This window comes from Onychostruthus taczanowskii, unplaced genomic scaffold (genome assembly GCF_017590055.1).
Source record: "Onychostruthus taczanowskii isolate IOZ18803 unplaced genomic scaffold, ASM1759005v1 scaffold15, whole genome shotgun sequence".
Taxonomy (NCBI): Eukaryota; Metazoa; Chordata; class Aves; order Passeriformes; family Passeridae; genus Onychostruthus; species Onychostruthus taczanowskii.
This window is the reverse complement of record NW_024498685.1, coordinates 9,971,310-9,988,481: the sequence shown is the minus strand read 5'-3', so window position 1 is coordinate 9,988,481 and position 17,172 is coordinate 9,971,310. Positions and strand designations below refer to the sequence as shown.

Sequence of the window (17,172 nt, the reverse complement as noted above, 5' to 3'; positions counted from 1 at the left end):
GCCCAGAAGTGCTAGCTGTGTACCTAAGTACACAGTAACTAAGATGAACTGAGGGAAACCCATGAGCAGCAGCCTGAACACAAGCTGTGATCTGTCTCGGTCTCTTTCTTCAATACATATTGAAATGTGAAAGCAAAGGTAAACATTTCCAAAGGGAACTCTCAGACAGGACTGAATTTATTTCAAGAGTTATTTACCAGAAGTATTTCCAGGGTTTTATCAGCAGTTACTTCTCTCAAACACCACACTGCATTTTCCCTAGATTAGCTCCTGCTTTTTCTACTGCTCAGTCTTTCACCTTGCCATATCCTCTGCACAAGGACTGTTAAGTGCAAGCTCAAAATTTAGCAGAATTAGACCTGAAATTTATAAACTCATTTCTGCATTTATTTTTTTCTCCTCTTTTTTTTCACTCCATAAGATTTCAGCACAGAAAAACCATCAAAAATACTCAAACATTATCATATTCATGGCCTCTGAAAGGCAAAACCACTCAACTTTGCTTCAGCTGCTTTTCCTTTTTCCCCTATGAGCTGTCAAATACTTGCATGCAACAGCCTGATATGTCAAAAGAAAAGGAAAACAAAGCAGCAGCAATGCTGGTTTTATCCTAGGGACAATTAAATTGGAGATCAAGTTGATCTGGACATCAAGATTTATATCCAATATTAAATTTTAAAAAAAGCTGAAACTGGAGTGTATTTTTTAAGCATGTAAAATGTAACAAACACTTAATTTGAGTAAGTAAAGGGCAATGCTGGAATATGAACTGCTATAAATAAGAATTTATTTATGTCAGGAGGAAAGCATCACACCCCTGAGATGGATAAAATTGTGTAATTGTCAAATGAGAAATAGGATTCAATGAAAACATTAAATAAGAAGATCTATAAAAAAGCTAGTGACTTCACAGCTAAAACTTAGTTCAGGTTGAATAAGGGAGGAATTTGAGGTTGAATAAGGGAAGAATATATGGTTATTATATATGTTATATGTGACTTATGTTATAAGTCATGGTTAATGACTTATAACAATTAGCATACAAGTTGTTTGGGTGAAAGGAGATTTATCAGATTTTTGCTGGTCCATATCAATGAAACATAAGTTGTAAAACACAGCTGCACATCCAGCCCAGACATCTCCATGTAGATGCCAGCTTTTACCTACTGCTCTCCCTGCTTGGACACACAGCACTGGATTTTGCAGAAAACCCCAGATGAAACTCCAGTATCACCCATATTGATTGATTTGCACGTGATTATTCAGTATTTTCACAAGCAAATGCCCAGTTGGGTTCTTGGACTCAGGAGGCACCTGAGGCATTTAGCAGAAGCAGGAAGCTGGAATTCCTCTATTTCCTTCCCTTTGTGGCAAGGACAGCAGTGATTTTAAAGAGCAGAAGCAGCAGATTTCCTTGTTGCACAGCAAAACAACCCTTAACAATTAAATACCCCAATACCTATCCCCACAGTGACACCAATCCTGTGTGTGAGACCTTCCTTTGTCATGATCATTATGTAGCCACTGCTATAGAAGCTGTGCATTCCCTTTGACGTTATTTCAATTCACATTTTTCATCTCAGCCAAATGCTCCTGAAGGGCATTGATGTGCCTTTTGTACAGATTCAGGCATTATCTTGATGACCATAATGAGGAGAAGCTTTCTGCTTGTTTATTTTTAAATACAAGTTTAGATTGTGAAACAATTATACAACTAGATCTTGAAAAAATCTTTTGTGACCACATGTTTGCCTGCATAATCTCATCTAAACAGGGACTCTTGTTTAAAAGTGACTCAGACAATAAGGCCACACAAGGATAGCAGCACTGTAAGAGGTTTTCAATGGATAAAAATAACAATAATAAAATTACATGCAAGTTCCGCTTTTGTGTGAGGTTTTATATTTGAGGTCATGTAATAGAACTGAAACATTTTTAAAAATCCACATAAAAAGCATTCACCATGCTCCAGATCAAAGAGTTGTAGTAAAAGATTAAGCACATTTATTGCTAAGTAGAAAAACATTTCAACATACCAGATGAAGATAACCATATGCAAAAGAGGTTTGCTTCAGTTCCTAATATAAGCTACCTAAATATAAATTTTACAAGCAACAGACAACGACAAACCAGCAGAAGATGATGAATTCCAAAAGCCCCAAGCTCTCCACCAGTGCAAGTTTATCAGGACAGCCTGAAAAACAGCTGCACACTTGCCAACACAGCTAGCCAGGGAAGCACACACATCTCATTCCCATTCTGGAAAGCTTCTGCTGAGGGAGCTGGGCTGCTCACACGTGCCATTGCCAAATTCAGCACACAGGGCTAAAGGTGCTGGCACCCCTGCTAGAGAGGCTGGAAAGGAACTGTACCAGCAGCAACCCCAGGAAGGCAATAGCTTTCAAAGTGCTCCTCTAGCTGCTCAGTGTTCAAACCCTGTATGGGTAAGCTCACTACGAGCACCAAGACATCAATTTGCATCTCATGTCTATCAAACTTTAGCTCTAAACACCATTAAAGTGCCATCACTGAGCAAAATGTGCATTCCTTGGTGTCCCAGAGATCATCACAAGCTGTTAAGGTTGTGCCAAACACTGCTGTCCAAATGATGGTCCAGCTCCCTTGCCTAGGTTTAGCTGAAGCAGAACCTGCTGAGGGTTTCTTCAGGAGATAACCTGCTGAGCCAACCTTCCAGCATCTGCCAGAAATGCAACACACTGCAAAGACATAAATTAATATTGCCTGCTGCTTGCTGGAAGTCTTTCCCTCACCAGTGGTCTCTCAACCTCATATTCTTCATCAAGAAATATCTTTGCTAAGCATCTTTGCGAATTCTTCATGGGAATTGTACAGGCAGGAAAAGAAATGTCATTCCATAAGCTTGTAGACAACATCAATTATGTATTGTCCAATGTTTTTGAAGGTGAAATCCAAGAATGGTCTCATTTTGTTTTGAGGCTGTGTGTCATTCAGCCAGGAGGACTAAAGAGCTGCTATGACATACAGACCCTCATGTTTTAGGAGTTAGAAAGCACAGGAGAAAATAGGAATTGTCCTTGAGAGGAACAGCGAGTCAAAACTCTGACAACCACACAAAACATTCCTCCCTTTTGGCAATTCTGTCCCTTGGCAAGCAGCGTGTTCATTATTTTACTTCTAAGGGAGCTATGAAAAGTTCTTGGGGTTTTTTCTAGTTTGAACAAGTCCATGAAGCATTGCCTTTAGAGTCAATGATTCTGTACACGTCAGCAAAGCCTGATGTTCCAGCAATTGTTTGTCAGTGGCATGCACTGAATTAGCGGATGGCTTTTGGTGACAGTCAAACTCCAGTGAAGTCAATGAGAAGCTTGCCTGACTTAGAATGTGAAAAATACAAACTATACATAAAGGAATTTAAAGGTGATCTGTAATACACTCGATTGAATTTCTAGATTTTTCTAGACACTTATTTCCTTCCTAATGTCATTAAAGGATTCTGAAGAGCTCATGAACAGAAGTCAAACATCCCAAAGACTTATAGAAAGATAAAGATACTTGTATCAAAAAGGACAATACAAAAATGACCTGCCATTTTGAAAATTTCCACTGCTTTTAAAAGACTGATGCTTTTGCAGTGGCAGGAATTAGACTACAGTGAAAACATCACTACTTAAATACTCTTATTTGGCCTGCTTCCCCATTTTTTCTATTTTTCCTAAACAAGTAAAATAAGCAGTAAGAAATCAAAATGAAACACACACACACACAAAAATCCTACACTGAACCTGATGTTCGATAAACAAGAATAATTACCACCTGAAATAAAACCCCACTTGTTAAGATTTAGAAAGCCTACACATAAAGAAAAGGAAAACTGTAATCAGAGCTGTCTACAAAAATGGGATAAATGGTTTAATGTTTGGACTACCTCAATAAACTTGCCATCAATCAAAACTAAAACATACAACTAAAATTTCAAAATCACTTACACAAAAACATACAACCTACAAATTTTAAGTTACTCTTTTCATGGAGTTGGATTAGTTAGTGTAACAGTTTATCATTCTTTGCATTTTACACAGCTTACAGCCCTACTGCAAGTGCATATGAGTGTCCATGCCTACTGCTGGTGTTCAGACATCACTGGGAAGAGCACTGATTTCAAAAGCAAAAGGCTCAGACTAGGAGACCAATGTGTAAAAAATAAGGAGATAAAATGTGCACTGGGATTAATTACTTGGTTAGAGAGTCCAGGTTTAGGAAGAGAAAGGGAATTCAAAAGTAAAATTAACAAGAGAAGTGGTCAGGAAGCTGAGTAAGCAGAGCACTGAGGTCAAATGAGAAAACAGGTGGGAAACACGAAATCACTATGGAAGGGAGACTGCAGTTAGGAGAAAATGGAAAAGGAACAAGTCTGTTAGAATGTGTACTGGAACAAGGAGAATTACTTGGCAAGGATTATGAATTTAAAAGCAAAAATTAAAAAAAAGGGGGACACAGCCATGAGAGATCTCAGATCCCATAAAGAGATGGCAAACACCAACAAACAAGCACAGACTGGATGAGGACTCTGGGGCCACTGGTACAAAGTGAAGCTGGGATTTTGTTGGTACTCTGAATCCAACCTTAAAAAGGCCTGAAGTTTTGTTCCTGCTAGTAATGCATAGGTCAGTCTCTGCTTCACCAGTTCTACAAAGCCTAGGAAATAACACAACTATGTTTAACAAAAACAACAAAACACCTACTTTTAACATTTATTTTCTAGTTAGTGGCTACTATCTTGGAATTGACTGCTAGAGATTTTTTTCTTTCCTTACAGTCTTTTTCACAGCATTTCTTGTAGTGGTGTGATGGAAAAATTGAGATGGCAATTTATCCAAGTCCACACAGCTTGCCCATACCAGGACAAGAGCACAGGTTGAATTAAACCTCATGCTTATTCTTCCACCCTGTGCTTCTCTACAGCTAGGGGTGCTGAGTATCACCCTGTCAGAAGCAGGGTTCCTGAGAACTTTGGGAAATGTTGAGCCTAAATTCCATTATATTCAGCTTCCTCAGAATCACACAGCGACTCACAATCTTTCTGGAAGAAACCCTCAAGGATTTTTTGGCACAATTCCCTTTCTTCTCCTCCTGACTCCAGTCCCTTTCCAGCCGCCTCAGCGTCGTTCTCCCAGCCCCTGTCACTCAGCCCTCACTGCTCAAGCCCTGTAAGTGTGTGAGCTCCCCCAGCTGCAGCAGTGCTGGCATCAGGCCCAAGGTAATAAACCTATCAGGGCTGATTAGCTCGGTGTGCACTCTGTCCCTCACCCCCCGTGTTGTCCTCCTCTGCTCACTCACTAGCTGGGAACTGGCACACACGAGGGTGAGGGCAGTGATACAACAGAACCAGAGGCTTTTGTGCAGTGCTCTTCCTCACCCTCACCCAGAAAAGCCATCCTTTCTTTTCCCAACCCCCTCACCCCCACTTTGCTCTCTAACACTTCCTGATTTCACACAAGAAAAAATTGAGCCTGTTCTATGGAATTCTCTGATACAAAAATTGCTGAAGTTTGCTATGTCAATATATAGAATTGTAGTAGATAGTCACATCCACATGTCTATGTAATAGATAGTCCAATGTAATAGATAGTCACAATACATAGCTTAAAAAAAATTTAAACAACTTTCTCTTTTTTTAATACAGGAATCCCCTGCTCTACAGGATACTCCCATAATGACCAGGTAATAACTCAGCCATACTTCCTGAAAGGCAAGCCCCCTTTCCATAGGCAGACACCTGGCACAAGAACTGACAAGCAAGCAGAGATCCCATCTTTCTTTCCACAGAGTCCTGTTTGAGGTTTAACAAATTAACACAAATGTGACATCCCATTATAAACTCACATATAAACACAAGGCATCTTCCTTTACATTTAGCTAGTGTACAACCAACAGGATTTCCCTCCTGTAAGAAGGACCAGGAAGGGAAAGCAGAACTATCAAAGCAACAGAAGGAAGATTTCCCTGCTCTTTACCCAAAGCACAAACAACAAACCGAGCTGCCTTCCCTGGAACGTGTTGCAAACCTTGGTCTTAACCTCATTATGTTATCACCGTGCTGTGACACTGACCAGGCTTGTGCCATTTGCAGTTGCCAGCAAAGTGACAGAAGCATTTTCCTCTCAGCTTCCTATCTTAGGCAGTCTATAGTTTTATTCCTAAATGTATGTTATCTCTGTCCTAATGCATAATTGCAGGGATAACAAGCAGAAAGCCTCTGCTGTACCAGTCACAGCCTCTGCTGCAGACTGACTTTAATTCCCCTCAAACCAGCTCCAATTTTTCTGGTTGCATTAACACACAACTGTTCTTTGCACTGAATTGTACATGAGCTTATTTTGTTGGTGAATTTAAATTAAGTCTCAGCAAGTTCATTAATGCAAAAAAAAAAAAAAAAAGAGAAAAATGCACCTAATAAAACTGCCCTCCATCTGTGGAAGTTCAATAGTTTTCCAGTACTTTCCAGTAACAATAGTTTTTAGTTACTTTTGCAGTAACACTGCAAAAGTAACACATAAAAACTGCTGAAGCCAATTTCAAGCATTTTTTATGAGTACATTATACTATTCTGTCATACTTCTTTGTCACAGCCAGTGACAAAGATACTGCAATGACCATAAAATAGGAAATGTGGGGTTTAGGATAAATGTTCATTTCAAAACTGAAAGGCCTTCACAGCCCAAGTTACTGTCCCTAGACTTGATAAAAAAGGCCTGAAGCTTTATAGGAATTATTGTAGGAAGACAGATTGCACAGAAACAGGCATAATATCTATGTGGTGTTAAACCTAAATTTGTAATACACAACCCTGGCTATTCAATTCCTGGGTCATGCAAAAGGAAAGGAATTATTTACTAGGCTGTTCTGCATCTAGTTTCAATGCTCACCACTGGGTCATCATATCAAATAGGTCTTGCAGCTAAAGACAAATGGAGACATGGAAGAGGTTGCTGGTTTTGTTCAGGTCCATGGGGAAGGCACACAGCACTGCCTGTGTCTTAGGTGACCAATGGCTGCTCACATGTGAAATTCACACAGAGCCATTTTTTCTCCAAGCATTATTTAGGCATCAGTTTTCTACTTTTACAGAGAAAAGGAAAAAAGGCACTCACATAACCCAGGATTCCTTTCTCTTCCCTCACCACCCTCTGCTCCATTAGCTTGTAGAAGGCAATTGATTGAATTTTAACCTCAGTAACCAAGGAAAACGTTATTTGAAAAGTTATGATGAAACTTTGGAGAAGGAGTACTCTGAGCCTAAGGCAAATCTGGCAGCTTATTGGAAAAGTGCTCTGGCACTTTCAGAGCTTGTTAAAGAGTTACTGCCCGTCGTGTTTTCTGTAGATATTGTCTTGTATGTCAAGAAGTTGGAGATGTCTCAGGAAACCAGGGATGTGGGAGCTCCTGTGGTAGCTTTAACCCTAAACCAGCTAAATTGCAACATGAAAATGAATCAAGAGTTCTGGGCAGCTAGAAAATTTCTGTATGGATTCAATCACCTTTCTGCACAGCACACACATCTGTGCATGACCCACAGCACACACTGCACACAAAAACTCCTTGCCTGTGTCACATTACAGCCTTTGCAGCCCTCAATTTCATGGCTACAAAATAAATCTGATTGTGAAATAGATGCTCACAGATAGAAAACAATTTCAAAAATGAAGTGAGTACATGAGCTTTTACAGGAACATATTATTAACCCCAGTTTCTTTCCAGCCCCTTCCACATGCAGCTTGGCTCTTTGACAGTAAGGTCCCACTCTTGTGCAGTTCCTGCCTGATGGAATAACTAACTCTCATCTATAGTCTTTCATTCCATTCCAAAACACAACTAACACGTTTTTTCACCCTTATCTCACCCATTTGCCCCCTCTCCCCCTCCCTTTTGCTCTGGACTTTGCTCACAGAATGCAGCATATGCTGTATACTCAGTGTGCTCCTCAATAGCAGTGTACACATGCCAAGGGATAAGTATGTAAACTGAGAAAACAGCAACAAAACACACAAAACCCAACAACAGCAACACAGACTAACAGGAGAGCACAACCTACTGAGCAGCCACAGCTCCAGGCCTTTATCTATAATGTAGAAGGGTCTTGGCTTCACAAATCCACACCAAGTATCCCCTTTTCCAGTTTTAATTATTTTTTTCCATGGAGACACAAAGAATAAAGTGGAGTTAAGAAGATTAGTCATTTAACTTTCTTCTTCCCCCTACTTCTGTGAAACAGATATTTAGGTAAATTAGCAATCCCTTCTCATCCTCAAGGCTATAACTTTTCCATGCTTCCCTGAGATAACTCGTGCTTGGCTAGGTTTTTTTAAACTCCACGAACAAATAACACAAGAGTTTTTATAAGCATTCTAAAAGATGTCTTGGAAAACAGAGAGAAACTCCAATCACAAGGTGCACATATTTCTTGATAGCAGAACAGTTTCAATACATCTTGTTCAATTACAAAGACACTTCCAGCCTAGTTTTAGGCAGCAGTCTCCTCACTGAATTGAGGCAAATACCCAAAACCCAATTAAACTCAAACCAAATTGTGAGTCCTCTAACCTTCAAATCTGCTTCATTTTCTTCTTTGAACCCTGCAAGTCAGAACATGCAATGAACACGCCTGTTTTCCTCACCAGGAGATCAACTGAATGTGGTTTTTATTAAATAAAATACAGATATTTTTGTGAGGTGCCCTACTGAAGTTTTTTAAATACACACACCACAACTCATCATTGTTAAATATTAAGTCACACTTACAAAGAACAGCCCAAGAAACAAGACCAGCTCATGTGTGCTGTATGTGTACAGAGTAGCCAACAATCACTTCCCACCTCCCGCTTCTCTTTTTGTACTTCTCTAAGGAGTTGCAGTGTAAATGCACCACACTACAAAATTTTACTACTCTTTTTATTTTTTAAGCATAGAAGTATTGTTTCAGCAATTCCTGAAGTTTGCAATGTGTTTTCTAAAACTTCAAGAGAGATTTAATCAGATGACTGACTTCCAAGAGCACCATGAATCTTTTTTATTTACAGTGTCTGTCAGCCACCCCAGTTGTTGCTACTTTAGAAGTATGGTTTTTGTTCTCTTCCCCTGTTGCTCTAAAATTTCTAAAGTCTCAATAAATTTTATTCAGGAAATAGCATCCCTGCTCCTAAACTCTGGGAGTAAGTTTTCATCCTGATTCAACCTGACAAGTAGGAGATTTATTCACATATTTGAGAGGGAAAAAAAATGTTTTCTGCTAATTCAGTGAACTGTGTTCCAGAGCTCGTTTGTGTTTTGCCCTTACTGAACAGGATTCTTTGCTATGGCTTCATGCTAAGCCAAAAGTAAACACTCTTCCTTTTTATACAGACAGCTCAACCCCAAAGTACCAATGCTGGCATCAGCAGTGACAGAAGAAAAGCTATATTCCCCCAACAAGAGGGAATGATTAAAAGAACAAAAAGAACCAATTTTTTTTTATTTTAAACCCACCAAACCAAACAAACAACACCAACTGCACAATGATTGTTCAGCCAAATCAATGCATGTGTCTGAAATGCAAGCATTAATCAGTCTCCAATCACCTGAGAGGAGGACAGCACCATTTTCACTAAGGAAAGACAAAAACCACCAGATTAAAACCCCTGATTAGAAGATACCTCCCACAAATACCTGCAGGTTAAAATTTACCAACCCCCTTTGCAGCATTATGAAATTTGTTAACCTAAACATCACATACAGCACCTGTGCAACTTTTTGGAATATTCTCTAAAACCAGCTCCACTGAGACAGGTAACAAAATGAATTGACAAGACATAGCAACCAAAACCAATTTTTATGCTGTTCTAATCTTTGGTGGATACATTTATATTCCCTACCTTCACAAGTCTCCAGGATCACTTTTCAAAAGGAGTTTCAAAATAGCAATACTAAACACCATCAAGGACTTACCAGATTGGAATTGGTGGCATTGGAATCATCTTCTGGAAAGGGGATATAGATAGCTAAGGCCACACAATTGGCAAAAATAGTCAGTAAAATAATTATTTCAAATGGTCTGAGGAATGGAGTTAAGGAAATTGTTCCAAAATGAGCACACAAAAATAAAAAGAAACTTAAAAAAAATATATTTATAAGAACTCTGTTTAAAGAAAGCATTCCAAGCCTCTTATACTCTGAAAAGAAACATATGCCTTTTTAAGTGCTTTTAGGAGCTCCCAGCCAAAATTCTTCCTAATATGTCAAAAGCAGTGTAGGCCAGTCACGTGCCAGAGTAAACAAAGGTTTCTTAAAAGTTTTTTCTTCTTTTACTTATTTAGATTGCATTTTCACAATTTTCCTTCGAGTGTGGTTGCACTACATAATAAGATAATAATAAGAGAAACAGGTACTATAATGACTGCCCCTGCTCTTTTTACAAATTTTTTCTTGTTTGTTTTCATCTGCATTTATAAATTCTTAGTTAATTTTAACAAACATTTTTGTGTTTTTCTTTTTTTTTTGTTGTTGCTGTGTTCTTGCCCCCCTTTCTCAGTTTCTCTCTCATATCTTGGGAGTTAAATGTGAGGGCTCAAGAAATAATAACCATGGTGAGATGATGTTTAAAAAAGGATAAGTTTTATTAAGGTAAAAAAAAAAATTGTCTAAAATGTGCTTACACTGCACATTGCCATGTATACTTGTTTTGCTTAAAAATTATTTGAGGGAATATTTCTTTTTCTCTTATTTGCATTTCATTTGGCGTCAGAGGGAACACAAAAGTCCAGAATTTTAGGGACAGCAGGAAGCTGAGAGTCCCTTCTGACAAAGAAACAGTTGCAGCAGCTTTGCAGGGGAAGAGAGAAACCAAACATTTGGAATGTGCAACAAAGGAATCCTGCACAAGCTCAGTGCCCCCCTGGCTGTCCACAGGAACCAAAGGGCATTTTTCTACTGCCCAGTCTCCTGGCACTGCACTTCATCTCCATCAATGGTCTCCCTAATCTCTGCTGCTGTGAAGTGTCTCCAAACTCAGACTAGAGACCAGATTTATGGTCTGTCTACATTTACTGGCCTGCAAGAATATCCTGGAGGATACTTCTGGGATAACTCACCAGTACTCAGGAGGGGAATGAGGAGCAGGAGAGAATGCCAAGCATAACCTGTGCCACAGAGTGCATTTGAGCATGGCTTTATCTACCATGGGGCTGCCAAATGTCAGCACGGCATGGATGATTTTGGTCAGCAGGCTGCTGTTCTCAGCAGGCTTTTGCAGAAAGAACAGGAGATCTTTGAATGTTAAGCTGAGCTGCAAGATATACACAAATTCCAGGCACCTGACTGCTGTTTATACTCACATGCATTCTACATTTCACATATGGAAGAGTCAGAGGGTTCCAGACTCACCAGACTACTGTGCTTAAGCCTCTGAACAATAGGAGATAAATGGTACCACAGAGGCAGAGGAGCAGATCAGGACAGGAAAAGAAATCTACATGAGAAATCAGTAAGACTTCTCAGGTGTGTACTACCCCAGGCTGCTTGTATAATGTTTACTGCTTAAAGACCTGGATTTTCACAGGCTTTCATTTTCTTAATCACTTTTTTCCCCAATTTTTTGTTTCTGTCTTTTGGCAGGATTATTATCTATTAATTTATCACTATTTACGCATATTTCCTTTCACTTCAATTCTCTTTTTGCACTGCACATTAAATTCTATAAAATCTACAAATACACTGCACAAAAGACAGAAAATCAAACACACAGCTAAATCCTTACAAAATAAAGTAATTACTTCATTTCACTTTTTTTTTAATGCAATTGCTCATTCAGGCTCTTAACACTGTAACATTTGGGTAAGAAACACTTCTGAAGTACTATTTGATATTTGTTTAATATCTATTACGCTTAAACTTTAGTGGTACAACAAATTAGGCTAAGCCTTCCTCAGTAGTTTTCAGCAAGTAGAAAAAGTCAGAATATAGAATTAAACTAAACCCTGTCACAACCCTTTGATATTGCTTGTTGCCATTGAAGTGTTCCATGTTTTCAAACTCCAGATGTCCAATCAGAGGTTCTGATGGCAAAAAAATGCTGCCATCAGCTCACCTAAAGCCAAACAAAAGCCCAAACTGCAAGTTTCAGCATCTTTGTGTTGCTTCAATTGCACTGTTGGGTCATCTCTTGATCTGAGCAGTGCTGTACCTTGGTTTACAGCACCTCATTCCCATCATTTATTGCTGATTTTATTCATCTATCAGATGTTACTCTGAAGACATGCGGTGACTGAGGTGCTGCTAAGCAAACCAATATTCAGTTTTATCCTGTTAGTCATCACCCATCATCTTATGCTTAAAGTATCAGACTTATGTCAGAAGCAATAAAAAGTAGCAAACTTAATCAGGGGATTAAAAATTAGCATCTGAAGAAGAAAGGAACAGGCAGGCAGGCAGTTTAAGGACATGGAAAGATTGACAGGAGCATTTTTAACAAGTTCTTAATCTGAAAAGTATGTCCATGTCAGCAATACCTGATATACTCATTTTCTGTTTTCACCCAGCATCCCACCAGACACCCAAGGGAATAATATTATCACATTGTCTAAAATGCTTTAATTCTTTTTTTTTTTCATATTAACTACTGCCAAGTTCTGTACTGCCTTTCCTTGACATGCTTATCTACCCCTAAAAGCATCCTTTTTCTTTTGTAGTTCCTGAAGAACCTCATTAGATTGTGACTACTGCTCAGGGTTAATCCTGGTTTCTCTTTGAGGATTCTAAGGAAGCATACTTAATTTCAATTTGAGTTTCACACCAAAGACTCAAATTCCAGCTTGCACTGCTCAGACTTGGATGACTGAAAAGGCTTTGCTCTTTGCACTCAATAAAGCAATGACCAGACTCTCCCTGACTTTCCAGGGAAGCAGCCCCAACCCCTTCACTCTGCAGCTCTGTGTCAGTGGTTATCATCCATCATCTGTGACACCATCTGTCTCTTGTTCAGACTGTCAGATCTGGCTCTGCAACGCATTTGGACATGTTACTTTATATTTCTTTTTCCCTTCTTCTAGATAACCATTATCCCTTACCATACAATACTGAGCATTATTCTTTTAACCAGAATTCCAATATAATTAACAGTTCTCAGCCCAGTCTCAGGGTCTTACTGAATACTTTTGGGGGTTTTTACCTTGTCCTTTTGCCCCATTCTTTTCTCCCTACTGTGGAAAGTGTGATGTCACATGTTTAAGAAACAAGTGGATGATTCAAAGTAGCAGAGCTTTGGACTGATGACACCTCTAAAAAGCCAATAAAAATTAAAAATGGAAAACCAGGAGCTGCTATCAATCCCATAAATCTATGGGATTGATAGCAGCTCCTGGCTTTCCATTTTTAATTCTGATACCTTGAATATCTCCCATGCATTTCCTGGGCCATACTTTTTTCAAAGACTAGAATTCAACAACTAAGTCTTATCAAGCTATTCAATCTTCTAGAGGTCTCCCACACCAGGATGTAGTCAAGATTTCACTTCAACCCTCTTTCCTCACACGCCCCGCTTTGAGCACAAACCACCTCAGTTAAGACATCAAAAATTATTTGTGTACTTTGAGTTCCTGGTGGTGGAACTTTCAACCTGATGCATAGATTTCAACCCGAGGCATGGATTTCCACCTGATACATTGATTTCAACACAAGGCCTGGATTCCCAGCTCAAGGCCTGGATTTCCACCTGATACATTGATTTCAACCCAAGGCCTGGATTCCCAACACGAGGCCTGGATTCCACCCAAGGTATGGATTTCCACCTGATACACTGATTTCAACACGAGGCCTGGATTCCCACCTGATACAATGATTTCCACCCAGGGCATGGATTTCCACCTTATGCATTGATTTCCAACCCAAGGCATGGATTCCCAACCCGAGGCCTGGATTCCACCCAAGGTATGGATTTCCACCTGATACACTGATTTCAACCCGAGACCTGGATTCCCACGTGGTACAATGATTTCAACCCAAGGCATAGATTTCCACCTTATGCATTGATTTCCAACCCAAGGCATGGATTCCCAACCCGAGGCCTGGATTCCCACCTGATACTTTGATTTCCACCCAAGGCATGGTATTCCACCTGATACATTGATTTCAACCTGAGGCCGGGATTCCCTCACCTGCTACATTGATGTCAACCTGAGGCCGGGATTCCCACCCCTGATGCATTGATTTCCACCCAAGGCATGGTATTCCACCTGACACATTGATTTCACCCTGAGGCCGGGATTCCCAACCCGAGGCCAGAATTCCCACACCGGGATTCCCTCACCTGCTACATTGATGTCAACCTGAAGCCGGGATTCCCACCCCAAGGCCGGGATTCCCACTCTTGATACATTGATTTCCACCCAAGGCCTGGATTTCCTCCCCCCATGAACAGGAGCTGCACAAAGGCCCGTTTGGCCGCGTTAAGGATATTTCCATTCGACGATGCTGATGCACGCCCTCCGGATGGGATTCTTCAGCGTGAGGCACAGCAGTGCCCGGGGAGGACGGGTGGCTGTGGTGGTGCCCTGCTTCTTCTGCTTGCCATACTGCTGCCGTTTCCTCTGCGTGGAGCTGGCCGTGGATATCGTGGCGTTGCCAGCACTGCCCATCAGCTTGGCTTGCCTGGCAGCATCGATGGCAGCCTGCCAGGACAGAGCTGCCCCCGGTGTGGGGATGTGCTCTGGGGCAAGCCCTGCAGCTGCATTGGCATTCATGTTGGCATGAGCTGGACGGGGACTCCCATAGTTGGAACCTGCAGGGGAAAAAAAAAAATTAAAAATTAAATAAACCAGAGTAATTTGTCAAGACTTTTTTAAACTGAGATAGCTAGTGGTTTTTTAAAACCTTCAGTGTAGGGTGTAATTCAAATTCGTCATTGTAAAGTTATACTACTATGCAATTCTTTGTCTTGCAAGAGATTCCCAACAAGACTGATGGATTCTGAGCTGTTAGAAGTGTCTCCAATCAACGCAGTCTCCAGACATTGAGAAAAAAAAATAAACTACCCTTTCTTTTTCTTTTTACCCACATATTTTGCAAGTTGGACTGTTTGAAGGCTCAAAAGCTGAGGCCAGTCCTCATCACCTTCTCACTCAGACACACAGCATGATGCTGTCTGGTACATGACAAAGAACCCAAATGAAATTGTCAAGCCCTATCACAAAAATCTTCATGCTTCTTGGAGATGACCTGAAGGTAAGGTGAAATTTTGCCAATAAGCTTAATTCTCCCTGCAAACAACATATATGTACAGGTCTAAGAACAGCCTGAGCAGAAGGTACCCTGAAGCAAGAGCACACAAAGACACAGCTGGTGGCTTTTGTGCTCTGGATGTTCCTGTGCAGAGAGTTATGGCCAACCACATGTTTAGAAATTGGAACTAATTCCTTATCCTGATAAACTACCGAATCAATGGAGAAATTTATTTTAAAAGCACAAAATCATAAGAATGCTAAAACCTAGCAGTCCCAAGTTTTGCAGCTTCTTTAGCCAAAAGTGAGGAAGTATATGCATTTGCCCAATCATAATAATGGAATATACACATCAGGTGACATGTGGCTGATGTTGAGACGGTTTTAGCAGTACAAAAAATAAAGTCACTTCAAATAAAGCCAGTGCAGTTGTTCCAGTGTTTCAGTAAAGACAGCTAAGACACCTGTGCCTCTTCAATGAGACTCTTCCACTGACCCAAATTAAAACCTCGATCACTTCAAGAGGAAAGAACTTTAAAATTTCAAAACAGATTGCTTCACTCTGGACTATGCTTTAGTTGAGTTCTGCAAGAACTTGTGAATTATTAACTGAATTTTATCCCAGAAACTTTACAGAAGAAAATGTAAGCCGTGTTTCAAAAGTACAACACAGAATCTAAACAGTCACAACAGCAAACTCTGATTAAGAAGAATGCCTTGTTTAGGTATGTTCTGTACCATATTTAAGAGACTATTTAATTTGTTGTGGACTTGTGAGTTTGCCTGTGGCCCATAATTTGAGTAACAGGTAAAAGGAGGCCTGAGAGGTCTACAGATCTTATTCCTCCACAGTTCAGCTTCAAAATCCTGCCCATTCCTGATTCAGGAAGAACCTGAATGGTGCTTCCATTGACATCTGAGCAGCAGACTGTGCTTCAGAAAAAGTGCACACACAGGGGGCAGAGAGTGGAAACCCAGTCAAGGAGTTAGATCACCAGTTTCAAAGCAAGCTCAAAGCCTCCTGTTGACCATGTTCCATTTTAGATTAGTGCAGAAATATGGTGCTATTAAATAGGACAGATGGCTCCTGCAGACTGCTAGACAAAGCAAAGGGAAGACCACTTGTAACAGAGTATCAGATGAAAGACATTTAAAACCAGGGGCTTGGAAAGCTCTTCTTGAATGGAAATAATTACTAAAGATGCATATTTCATAGATGGATGTGCAGTGCCAAGGTAGCACAGCACTGACTGCACTACAAATGAATGAAAGCAGGTGGAATAAATACAATTACATTGACACACAGAGTGCAACAGGATATGCCTCTACCTAGAAAGCATTCAAGATTTGTGAATTAATCTCACTGAATCACAAGGAAGAACATGATAGACTCAGATGTTATTTTATGTCAGGCATTGCTGTAAGATTTTTAGGCTGTTACAGTCTCATTACAGATCAGGGAAATCCAGAGCTTGTCTCTGCTCACTGAAAAACCTCCTAGCTGCAAACCAGCCAAAGGAAGCTGATGAGTAATGTGACTCTGATATGTGAAAGGGAAAGCTGAAAGAAACAAGAAATGGGAAATGGTTAATTCACATCCCTCGCATTTGGAAAATGAAGAAAAAGAGCTTTCAGAATCCTACAGGCTAAGCAGATTTCCTCGATGAAGCAGGCAATCAAGTGGCAGACAAACTTAGTTTTCCAAGGCTAAGCAAATTGTACACAGCACTACTCATGGGATACGTATTTATTTTCAGACTTGTTCCAGATGCAGTTTTTCTCTTAGCATCTATTTGACCTCCCTAGCTTGAGGCATGCTGGAAAGGAAAAATAAATGGAAAATCACTCTAATTATTCTCCAACTCCAGCTCTTTTTTAATACTGACCCATTAGAGTGGAGAAGAAAGATGTGTGTTTTCCAGTAAAAGCAAACTTGCTGATCCCT

At 40.1% G+C, this 17,172-nt stretch overlaps 1 protein-coding gene across 6 annotated transcripts in view; it reads right to left on the bottom strand.

Moving 5' to 3' along the window:
• CACNA1C (calcium voltage-gated channel subunit alpha1 C) overlaps nt 1-17,172 on the bottom strand; it is a 454,995-nt gene that overhangs the window by 369,743 nt on the left and 68,080 nt on the right. For all 6 annotated transcript variants that reach the window (XM_041398795.1, XM_041398796.1, XM_041398797.1 and 3 more), the window contains 2 exons: nt 14,467-14,788; nt 9,964-10,069 (listed from right to left, as the gene is read on the bottom strand). In XM_041398795.1, coding sequence (XP_041254729.1) covers nt 9,964-10,069; nt 14,467-14,788 — 428 coding nt within the window. The remainder of the gene's footprint in view (nt 1-9,963; nt 10,070-14,466; nt 14,789-17,172) is intronic.